Here is a 13028-nt window from a genome sequence, read left to right as displayed (position 1 = left end):
AGTTTTTCGCTATGATTAGAGAAAGAAATTCAACAATTGATAATCCATTTTGATGCCCTAAGAGTTTTAGCTTACTATGTAGAATAACCTGTTCTATCAAATGGTCCAGAATTCTCTTTAAGCCTCAACCATTCTCTGCAAGTTATTTTCCCCAAAATGAGTGTACTTTGCTGCCAAAATCTCGTGTTTCTATTCAAAGAAACTGTTTGACAATTCAAAAATCCTACAATAGCACTGCTATCCCTAACATGAAAAGCATAGTATGTCACTTCTCGTAGGCTAAGGTTATCAGGAAGCCAGAATTTCATAGATGCCCATAATAATTATTTCCTTGATTTAAAGTTAGCAAAATCAAGTATGCATTGGACAGAAAACATGTTTTTAGTGGCACAAAGAGCCTTGATTATACTAATCATTATAGCATAATGAGAGGAATAGTGAAAAGAATGGACATTGATTAAAGATAATTCAATATATTGAATTAGGAAAACAAGAGAAATTAAGCATATCCCAATTGTATACCGTGAAGGCAAGCTCACCTTAGTGAAAGATAAGGAGACACATTTGCTAGTCGAGACCAAGTCCATGTTCAGGTTGGATCTGCTAGCCATATCCCTTGGGAGAGGGAGAACTCGTTAACTGGAGATGGACACACCAAGCGGATTCAGAAGAACTCACTAAGCCAGGTTTGAGGCACTTATTTGCCAGAATCGAGAGAGACTCATAAGTCAACTAAAAGGAACACATTCACAAAGCTTATGATCGCGCTAGACTTACTTTGAACTCATCGAACCGGTTCAGCCCAGAAACTCATCGAAATGTGGAGAGCTGCTTGACAAATTTCATAACCAATGACTTTATCTCAAACAGATGGCTAACAAACAGCCCAAATCTGAGTTCTTACACTATATGCCTATTATACATTTTACAAACTTGAACTCAAATACCTACCTATAAAAAGGGGGTCACGAAGGGATCCTTGTTTAAACAATTCTAGGCCATAATTTTCTGTAATACTGTTCATCAAGCTGATAATGAATTTTTCCCCTTTTCTCTTTCAGATTTCCTCTCTGCCTTTCACTTCTCACCCTTCTTTTTTTATCTAAGGTTTTGACACGACTCCAAGAAAAAAAGAATCAAATATTTTAAAAGTGTGGTGAGTATGAATATATGCCAAGAATCATAAAAAACACAATGATCTGTAGAAGTCAGCCGGAACCAACCAAAGAAACCCTTTCTAGAGAAGTTTCTGTGAACATATAGAAAAAAAAATATGACAGCTAGAATCTTCAATGAAATAAAAGAAAACTAAACAGAATGATCCATGGCATCCTAAACTAGATCCCAGGGATCACAGCCAAAGTGCAATAGCACCCGAAGCCCCCTCCTTCACAACCCATTGTCGGTGACCCCTAGATCTGAGTTCTCATCCTCACACACACAATAACCATCATTGGGCAGGTGTTCCCTCTTTCCCCTGTCCTCTTCCTCTCTGGAATAATGACTTGAACCTGCTAGACCTGCTCAAGCCCAGCCGCATGCACAACCCTTTCTTCCTTAAACTCATGCTCATGCAGCTAAAACCTCTAGACAACCTCCCTTTTAGCTTACATGTCTACAACCCAACAACCCTCCCCCTATTTCTTCCTTGTCAGCAACTTGACTCCAAAAATTTTAAGCCCTAATAAGCAATAGCGACCACTTTCTCTCATACTTCCGTCTAAACAAAGAGAACTTTCCTCTAGTCAACTCTCCGCCCCATCTCTTTCATGTATCTCTTTCTAAATAAAAAGAAAACCCCCTTCACCTCTGTCTCTATCTCACATTCTCTCCCTTTCACTGAGAGAAAGATATCCCTCTCTAACCTTCTCTAGGAAAAATCAGCATATAAATATATATATATATATATATATATATATAGAGAGAGAGAGAGAGAGAGAGAGAGAGAGAGAGAGAGAGAGAGAGAGAGAGAGAGAGAGAGAGAGAGAGAGAGAGAGAGAGAGAGAGAGAGAGAGAGAGAGAGAGAGATATTTACTATTATTTTATTTTTTAATAAAATGAAATTTTGGATGTTTCGATCTCGTGCATCTATCGTCTCGGCGTTGTAGGCCTTGCCCACATAAGATAAAATGCAAACTCAAACTTATCAAATCGCCATAGAAAAAAGAATACCCTTAAAACTTAAAATTTATATTCAAACTAAGAAAAAAAGAAGTACAAAAGTACAGAAGTACAAAAGCAAAATGCACCTATGCATGTACATAATGTGATTTATCAACCCTAAGAAAAATGGAAAAGAGTAAGTAATTCATGTTTATGCAAAAAAAAATTATCCTCTAAAGCTAGTTTGTTATAATCATGAGTTGCCTTGTTATTAAATCTATAAATGAATTGAAACAACATCTGTCTAAATCGGGTGAGGAAAGCAAACTCTAGGTTGTCTGGAGGTCGGGTCCTCCAAACTTTGTTTTGCTTGGTCTACAGGAGAATGTTGATAATATTAATGTTATATACCCTTCAATCATAATTCCTAGCCAAAGAAATATAAAGACCCATATACATTTTTTTATGCGGTTGGAAAATCTTGTATATGTATATTTTCTCGTACGACATCCATACGCAATTTTCTTAGCTTGGTAAGGAAATGAACTTAAGATTGCCAAAACTAAGTACACCACATTTTTTCTAACATGGTGGAAAAATTATGATAATTTCGGGTCATAGTATTTATCCCACCCATATGCACCTTTGAAGAGATGGACATGCACAACACTTGAAAATGCACCCTTATAGGGAGAAAATGTCAAAGTGTTACCATGATATAGACTATACGACATTAGAAATAATTAAAATAAATTTATCATATTAAGATGCAAGAAATTGAAGAACATAAAGTAAGAATAAGAAACAAATGAATAGTCACAAAGTGATGTATTACAAGAACAAAATCGTCAAGTCCCAAATCAAAACAAAATAAGAACTAAGTTGAAGAAAGAACTTGTAGAACTTCTAATTTCTGTCTCAAGGAATGAACATAACCTTTTTGCACCCAAACATGCTATGAACAGAGCCTAAAACTAAAGTAAATAAACTAAATGACCCATATACTTATAAAAAGGAATGATTCTATAAGGAGACCCACTACAATAACAACAACAACAAACCTTTATCCCACTAAGTGGAGTAGGATACATGAATCCTTTTGTGTCCTATTGAGTGTCAAATTTTCATTTAATTATAATAAATTAAGAGCATTTTCTATACAATATGCCAAAGTCTTTCTAGATCTACCTATGCCTTTCTTACCATAAGCCAAATCTAAAATATCTACTCTCCTAATCGGATCATCAAATGGTCAAAGTTTAATGTGACCAAACCATCTAAGATGACTCCTAAGATGACTCTAAGATGACTCTCTCTAATTTTGTCCGCCGCGAGAGCTACACCAACCTTATCACGGATATATTCATTTCACATTTCATCTCAAAGTGTAAAGTCACTCATCCACCTAAGCATTCTCGTCTCAGCAACACTTAACTTAGTTTTATGCTTCTCATTTAAAGGCCAACATTCAGCGCCATCGAGTATTGCATGTCTCACCACCATCCTATAAAATTTTCCTTTCAGTCTAAGCGATACTTTTCTATCACAAAATAGGCCCGAAACATTCCTCTACTTCAACCAACCAACTTAAATTCTAATAATAATGTCTCCATCTATATCGCCATCACTTTGAACAATAGTCCCAAGATATCTAAAGCGTTCACACCTTTTAATAATTTGATCATCCATAGTTACAACTCCGTCATTAGAGCTACTACTACTAAAATTACATTCCATGTATTCAGTTTTAGTTCTACTCAAACGAAGGCCTTTAGACTCCAATTTAGGTTTCCATAATTCAAGCTTTTCCTGAACTTTTTCTCTAGTCTTATCCACGAGAAGGATATCATCAACGAAATCATCAAGATATCATCAACGAAAAGCATACACTAAGGTACATCCTCCTGTAAATGTCCAGTAAGAGTATTAATAACAAAAGCAAGAAGATATGGGCTTAAAGTCGATCCCTAATGTAACCTAACTGAAATAGAAAAATATATGTTTAATCCTCCTTCTGTTTGAACATAAATAACAACTCTAGTATACATATCTTTATTGTCTTGAATGTAAGTCATATCAGCATCTTTTTTCTCTAGAACTCTCCAAAGGATATCTCTTGGAACCTTATCGTAAACTTTTTCTAAATCATAAAAATCATATGTAGATCCTCCTTATTCTTTCTTTACTTCTCCATCAAAACTCTCAATAAATGTATAGCTTCCATAGTAAACCTGACCGGCATAAATCCAAATTAAATCCAAATTGGGACCGGCATAAATCCAAATTGGTTATGAGAAATCTTTGTAATACGTCTTAACCTACGTTCAATTACCCTCTGCCATAAGTTTAAAGTATGACACATCAAATTAATTCCACTATAATTTGCACACTCTTGTGTATTCCCTTTATTCTTAAAAATGGGGACCAAAATACTCTTCCTCCACTCCTCAGGCATCTTGTTAATTTTAATAATAATATTAAAGAGTTTAGTAAGCCAAAAAACTTCCAAATCTCCGATATATTTCCACTCTTCGATTGGAATATCATCAGTTCACTTTCCACCCTTGATTTTCTTTAAAGTCTCAACTTTTTTTTTTACTAACGCGATGATAAAAATGAAACATTTTATTATTATTAACGCTATAAGATCACTAAGGTCGATCGTATTTTCAGAAACTTCATTAAAGAATTTATCAAAATAATTCACCCACCTATTTTGAAAATATTTTTCTAAGAAAAGCAACTTTTGATTTTCATCTTTAATACACTTTACTCGAGTTAAATCTTTACTTTTATTTTATCTTTGCTTGACTAGTTTATACATATATTTTTCACACTCTTTAGTATATAATCTATTATAAAGATCAATAAAAACAATTTTTTTTCGTCACAGATTCTCTTAAACTACTTACGAATCATTTTATATTTTTCTCAGTTCTCTAATCTTTTACATTTAAACAATTTTTTATAACATAACTTCTCATATTTTATCTTTTCTTGCACATTATTATCCACCACTAACTATTTTTATTTATAGAAAGTTTTTCTTTTGATTCTCCAAATACATCTTTTGTCACTTGTTTAATAGCATTTGTTTCTTATCCCACATAAAAATTGTTTCTTCATGAACATTTCAAATCTTAATCTCTTGAAGTTAGTTCATAAGAATAATTTTATTTGTGTCTTTTAAGTGTCTCCATCTAATTCTACGACAATGATTTTTAGTATTTTTTATTTACAACTCTTCATTTTAAAATTTAGAACTAATAATCGATGTTGAGTACTTAAATCCCACTTGGAATGACCTTACAATCTTTATATTCTTGACAATCTTTTCTTCTCATCAGAAAATAATCAAGTAATATTTTATTAGATTCATTCTTATAATTAATAATATGCTCATTTCTTTTTTTGAATAAAGTATTAACAATAACAAAATCATACGCTAAAATAAATCTAATATGTCGTTAGCTTCTTCATTAATCACTCCAAAACCGTAGCCACCATGAATATTTTTAAAACTTTCTACCACTCTTGTCCATTTAAATCTTCGATAAAATTTTTTCTTCAAAAAGTATCATTTGTATTAAATCATTTAGGTCATTCTAGAATTTTTCTTTAGAACCTATACGTAAACCTAATTGAGGAGCATAATGATACACCGAAAATATATGCATTTTTAGACCCATATTTTATATTTATTTTTTGTGATATTGTACTTTAATGGAAGGTATTTTGATGTTTTCTTGCAGGTTGTTGATTTTTAGGGCTTAAAGCAATTAAAGCAAAAAATATTTTGATGTTTTCTTGCAGGTTGTTGATTTTTAAAAATGATGAAATTTGTGAAGCAAAAATGATGAAATTTGTAGTCAAAATGACATTTTTGAGGAAATACTCAGCGCCGGCAGCGCCAAGGTCAGGGGCCGGCACTGCAGAACAACCGGAAGCTGGAGAAATTTTACTCAGCGTCAATTTTCACTCAGCGCCGCCGGCGCCAGACTAGCGTCGACGGCGCCAAAGGCGGTTCAGACCTAGTTTCTAGAAGGTTCGATGTATTTGGACGATTTTTTAAGAGACCTCTTAGAGAACCAACCTTGGGTTTTATTTGGGGCCGAATTTCATCAGAAGACGGGCTCATCTACGTTCATTTTTCGCTCCACAACGTTTTACCACGCCACATTTTCATAATTCATCTTCATTCCACCATCATTTTGGAGTCAATTGGTAATTTTGTTTTGATAGTTTATAGTTTTTGTGGTGAGATTTAGTGAAATTTCTGTAAGAGTGTTGGAGAAAGAGAAAAGTGAGAGAGTTCTTCTTCCTGCATTTTTAAGGAAAGACTACAAAGGATTTGCTTTAAGAAATAGTTTCAGATAAGTTTGTTTGTTTATTTAGTATTGTATGAACTTTTTTATATATAAAATTTGTGTTTTGTCGTATCTTTCTCATGAAGTCTGAGTAGTTCCCTCTATCTTTTCCCATACTCTGAAATATGGTGAAATAAATAGATAAAATGAATGAGTCATAATTAAAATTTAAAATAAATTGTGATAATTTTCCAACTCTGAACTTAATTTACTTTTCAATCTAGTCAATTTATTTGTTAAAATATGTTGTGAAACATATAATCCGAGAAATGGAGTATGAGTTCTACAACAGAATGAGGGTCACATTTGATTTTATGAAGGAGATATTCGTTCAAGAAATTCAGTGCAAATAAATAAAGAAATATTCTTTGTTGGTGTAAAATTGGAGAATCTTTAGTGTAACAGACTAAAATCTCCAATTTGGTTTAAGTGTTTAAAAACTAAAGCGAGAGTTAGCCTCCAGGTGAAGGGGAGTGGGAGTCGGTATCCTCCTAGCCTAGCCACGGATTTAGGGAGTAAACCTAAGATTAACCAATGATTTTCTATGCACTGTATCATGGTAGAAAATTAAAATTGCTCATATTTTGCACAATACATATTATAAACATTTATCTCATCTCATCTCATTTCACCATTTCACCAGAATTTTATTGTAGTGGGAATGATGCTTTTTCACATAAGAAATCTTCATTACATAAATATAGTTAGTAGATTAATAATTATTATTCAAAATTTACATTTTTGTTTTGCTAATGGTTAAGTAATTTAGTTTGGTTAATATCTCAACATTTGAAATTAGTGACATTGATTTTGTTTGATTTTCTGTAAATTTCTTGATAAAATTTATCATTGTTAACTTACACATTTCCCGTGGGATCAATATTTTGGGCTTAAATAGAAAATTCATTATTACTTGATAACGATACGTATACTTGCATAGAATCTCATTATTAATTGTCTATAATTATATATATTTTACACAAGTTATTTTTCATATAAGAATCAAGTTTTTGGCGTTGTAGTGGTGTCAACTTCATAAATCTTTACATACAAAAATTGGGATCACATTGGCACTTATAATATTAAAAATCTTAGTATCAATAATAATTTTGAGGACGATAATTCTATCTCAAATTCTATAAATTTTTACAACATTATCTTTCAAACTCTTATCTATTTTCTTATCTTTCAAACTCTTATCTATAATTACACTTATACCATTTCTGGTGCGACTCATACCTGAATACCAAAGTTTAAAATCTAAGTTGTCAATCTCCTTAGTCTTTTCTCCAACCCATTTAGTTTGTTGAATACATAAGATATTTATCTTTCTATGAATCATAATATCAACTAATTTGATTAATTTACCTGTGAGGGTATCTATATTCCGAGATCATATCCTAAATTAGTTTCGTAAACTAACTTATTTATATGCATTCGTCCGCAATATAAGAATTTTCGATATTTACCTGGGCACGCGTGTAGCAGCCCTAACACACTTTTCACTGTATTTAGGTTATACGGCACGTCGCTTCCAAGGGACGTCCGAGCATTTATACAATGATCAATTGGATACATGTCATGATTTTTTGATAAATTTTACGCTGGTTGTCTATCACCTGATGCAACCCTCCAATTTTCACACTTGGGGCTTGGGACCCTGCAAAAGTAAAAAATAAAATATATGAGGACAAATCTTGTCTTTAATAAAATATCATATATTTTGTATTAACTACAATATTCAATGGATAGAAGTCAAAAAAGAGTCAATTCAAATTCAAATACAAGCTTCCCAACTGAAAGAATCAACTCACCCTCATAGCAAAGTTAGAAAATGGCCAAAGAGCGTCTATTTTGACATAAGAACCCATTCAAACTATCTAAAAACTCAAACTACAACTAAAAATATTTTACCATCCCATATCACATACTCAGCCTATGAATCAATTCGTCAAGTTCTATGTTGCAAATTTTGTCATGTTCATACTCGATTTTAATTCAACAGCCACACCAAAAAAATAAAGGAAAAAACAAAGTAATTTTTTCATTGCAAACGAATGAAGCAGTAATTCCACTGTAATTACCTGCACCCCACATTAGAACTAGCCAATTTCTAAATCTCCACAAACTGTCTCTAAGGTTGCATGATTGGACGCAAATATTAGCTTCTTGATTAATTTCACTAAATGAAACTAGATGCCCTCCTTGAAATGGGGCCACACCTTAAATCGAAAAATGCAATATCACGAAAATCACCTAAAAAATAAGTTATCGTAGTTCATGAAAGCTTATATTTAAAAATTGAATACGTTGCATTATTGTGAAATAACTTGCTATTCGTAGTTTATGATTTTGCAAATATTACTTGATTGTTGTTCATGAAATCACATAATTAGACAATTTTAATGTTCCCCCGTACCTTGCTAACAAACTTTACTCCTTGAAATGTCATCAACAAATTTCCATCATCTGGCATAAATCTTGAGGCATAACACAAATCTTAAGATAATTTTTTGAATAATAAATGTTCAAATTTTGATTAAAAATCATTCAAAATTCTGATTTCAACAAACTTATAGTCAAACTTATCAACTTGACAAAACGGACCCAATGATATCAAAATTAGTTTAATTCAAGTCAAATCAAGCCCAAATCAAGCTGTTAAGCTACTTTTAGAAGTTTCAGTGCATAATTAGAAGTTCAAACAGATTTTGAATATGACAAAACTTATAGCTAAATCGAGCGTCTCGACAAGCTGAATCCAAAGAGCCCAAAATCACTCAATTTCGACATCATTCAAGCACTTAAATGTCCACATAATACTGTTTGATTGAGAGAATCTCCCCAGCCATCCAATCAGAGTGTACAAATTACTTTCTTATTTGCTATCTGGACTCTATAAATAGAGTCTTATCCCCCTCTTAAAAGGGGACCTGAGGCTAGAAGCAGAAGGTGACTGGATCTTAGAGAGAGGGTAAAAGCTCGGAATCATTTTTACACTGAAGATCTGGCGAATTCCTCCCAACCTTACAACTGCTGACAACCGTTAACCACCATCGGCTGTCATCTACTCCTTGCAGGGAAATCTCTTATAGAGTCACAATGTACATTGCAGAATCCCAATGTACATTGCGAAACAATAAAGCACATGATGAAATAATATGTCGCCCATTACACCATGTAACAATGTACTTCAAATACAGTGACTTCGGACTCCTAAAGCTCTCGACTGTGGCCTCTACGACTACGAACGTCCTTACAACTCACCACTACAGCCTAAGTGGCCAACTACGAACTACGTGGTCCACAACTCGTGCATCTCCCGACTCCGGTATTCGTGGACTATGGACATCATCATTGTTCACCACTATGGCCTACATGATCAACTACAGCCCACATGGTACACAGCTTGTGTAGCTCTCAACTCTAAATTTTATGGCCTACATGATCTATAGTTTGTGCAACTTCTGAGTCAGTCCTTGATGGCTAATCGATATCATTGTTGCTCACCACTACCGCCTCTGTGACCAACTATACCCTACGTGGTCCACAACTTGTGTAGCAAAACTCTTGACTCTGTGGCCTACAAACAATATCACAACTAGTGCAACTCTCAACTCTGTTCTTTACGGCCCACGGAAATTATTACAACTCGTGTAGCTTCCAACACCGGTCTCTACGGCCTACATGGTCCACAGCTTATGCAGCATCGGATTTTGGCCTTTGCGACCTACGAATGTCATTGCAGTTCATTGTTATGGCCAATGTAACTAATTACGACTTACATGATTTACAGCTCGTGCAGCTCCTAACTCCAGCCTCTGTGGCATATAAATGTTATCACATATAGTGCAGCTCTCAACTTAGGCATCTGCGGTCTACAGACATGATCACAACTCGTGCAGCTCTAAACTCCAGCTTTCGCAGAATACAGACATCGTCACAACTCACCACTACAGCATATGTGGTTCACAATTCGTGCATCTTTTAACTCTAGCATCTACAACATACGTGGTATACAACTTACACACTCCCAACTCTGGCATTTATGGCCTATGGACATCATCACAGCTCACCACTACAATCGAAGTGATCAAATACAACTCATCTGGTTCACAGCTTGTGCAACTCCCAACTTCAGTTCCTGCGGCCTATGGACGTTGACACATTTAATTTATCTCTTAACTTCATCCTCTACGGCTCATAGACGTTATCACAACTCGTGCAGCTCCCAACTCCAATTTTTGTAGCCTACAGACATCATCACAGCTAGTGCAGCTCTCAACTCCGAACTCCGCAACCCACAGATATTATCACAACTCGTGCAGCACCCAACTTCGACATTTGCGACCGATGAATGTGATAGGCATACGGATGTTATCACAGCTCGAGCAGCTCCAAGCTCTGGCATCTACGGCCTAAGGATGTCGTCGCAGCTCACTACTATGGTCCATGTAACCAATTATGACCTACATAGCTTACAGCTCGTGCAACTCCCGACTCTCGCCTCTACAGTCTATGGAAGTCATCACAGCTCATCATTATGGCATACGTGACTCACAGTTCTCGCAGTTTCTTACTATGGCCTCTGTGGTGGACCGATGCTTCTAACGTAACCACTTACAACCCACACAGTTAACTACTACCATAGCTTTCACCTACGACCTATATAACAAGCTGGCGTTACAACCACCATTTACAACATTAACAGCAAACTACTACATCTATAGCAATCGACTACGACCCTTACAGCTTAATATCTCTAAGAACTACATTCATTATAGTCATACTATGACTATTATCGATAAATTACTGTTGTACACTTATAAAGTTCAACTTTGTAACTCCATTCTTTTTTAATTCAAGAGATGAGTGGATATGTGTACTCACCATTCATAATAGATTGTTTCAATTGGGCTAGACCCTTCGTTTTCTTTTCCGATTTCCAAAATTTTTCACGTAAAAAATGTCACTTACAGCCCATACGGTCAACTACTACCATAGTTTTCGCCTATAGTCTATATGACAAACTGGCGTTACAACCATCATCTACAACATTAACAACGAACTACTATCTCTATAGCAATCGACTACGGCCCTTGCAGCTTGATATCATTAAAAACTACATTCATTATAGTCATACTATGACTATTATCGATAAATTACTGTTGTACATTTATAATGTTCAACTTCGTAATTCCATTTTTTTTAATTCAAGAGAAGAGTGGACTTGTGTACTCATCATTCATAGTGAATTATTTCAATTCTCCTAGACCCTTCGTTTTCTTTTCTTATTTCTAAAATTTTTCATGTAAAAAATGAGATGTCTTCTCTGTTTGCTTCTCTTTAATTACTTGAGTGTGTATTGGATTTCAGTCTAACACTAAGACCACAAATTATTACTCTAATGCAGCGGACCTTCTGAAACTCATCACACCTTTTATAGCCCTCCTCACCTTCCACTCAATCTCATAGTCAAACGACCAAAAAAATTATGCAAGATTTTCCAGTCAAACTCGGACAAAAACAGCATTCAAGCATGAGCCTTAGAATAAGCCAATATAGAAAAAGTAAGAATATGCTAAAAGCAAAGATGAATATTCAGAAAGGAAGTTCTTGCCTGGAATGGTGGAATTGGACGAAGAAGAGGGTTTCCTGACAAGGATATCTGTCAAGCTACCCTCTGAAGACGGCTGGGAACTCAGCAGCGGCGTCGCCTGCATTATGAAAACTACTTTTAGCGATTCGGAAAGCGAAAAGCAACGAATACCGAAATTTTCGAGGACTGCTAATAAAAAACTCACAATCTTCAAAGCCTGGATCCGCTCCAATATAGGGTCAGTGTCCTCTTTCCTTTCAGAAACGGTAGTGACCTGATCTATCGTTGGCTGCCAAAAGTAAGAACTAAGATTGTTTGATTGTGTCCTTCAAAAGAGAAATCCTAACGCTAACAGCCGACTTGAGAAGGTGAAAGAGATTGGCAGAAGCGGAAACGATTACCTGTTGCTGCAATTTGGAAATGACAGATTCAGAGGCCCCCATTGGCCCTAGCTCGGTGGAAACTACGTCGGGAAATAAAAAAAGGGGGACATTTACGTACATATCCCCAAATCTTACGTTTTACATAGCTAATAACAATTTTTTTGCACAGCGATATCAAGCAAATCTTTCATATTTAATATGTAAACATCATTATTTTAACATATTTTTCATTCATAAGTGAGATGGCATACACAAATATTTGAAACTTAGGGGTTAGATATGTAAGTTATAAGACTCAAGTGGTATGCATGCATGTAAATTTTTCTGTTGAATTTAAAAATGTCATGTGAACCACACCCAAAGAATAATGTCTTGATCAGACAAGAGAAATAGAAAGAGAGATAGAGGTATAGTGCACAGTAACACACGTTCTCAACGAGTAAACTCGGTAGTCATTTCGAGAAGAAATGTCCCATATTTATAGATCATAGGGTATGTAGTAAAATTACATTTTTGTCTCATTTTAATGCGCTTTTTCATATTTATAATGATTGTGAGACCTTTAATATTCATAAC

General features: G+C 34.7%; 1 protein-coding gene across 2 annotated transcripts in view; it reads right to left on the bottom strand.

The window, feature by feature from the left end:
- LOC110037937 overlaps nucleotides 1-12593 on the bottom strand; it is a 32977-nt gene extending 20384 nt beyond the window's left edge. For both annotated transcript variants that reach the window (XM_020742683.1, XM_020742682.1), the window contains exons 1-3: nucleotides 12471-12593; nucleotides 12275-12358; nucleotides 12091-12187 (exon numbers count right to left, since the gene is read on the bottom strand). In XM_020742683.1, the coding sequence (XP_020598342.1) occupies nucleotides 12091-12187; nucleotides 12275-12358; nucleotides 12471-12572 (283 nt within the window). In that variant the 5' untranslated portion in view covers nucleotides 12573-12593. The remainder of the gene's footprint in view (nucleotides 1-12090; nucleotides 12188-12274; nucleotides 12359-12470) is intronic.
- Between the last annotated feature and the right edge of the window lie 435 nt (nucleotides 12594-13028).

The sequence above is a fragment of the Phalaenopsis equestris genome, unplaced genomic scaffold (assembly GCF_001263595.1).
Source record: "Phalaenopsis equestris unplaced genomic scaffold, ASM126359v1 Scaffold227386, whole genome shotgun sequence".
NCBI classification, from domain to species: Eukaryota; Viridiplantae; Streptophyta; class Magnoliopsida; order Asparagales; family Orchidaceae; genus Phalaenopsis; species Phalaenopsis equestris.
The sequence above is the reverse complement of the archived record's forward strand: the minus strand, read 5'-3'. Positions and strand labels throughout refer to the sequence as shown.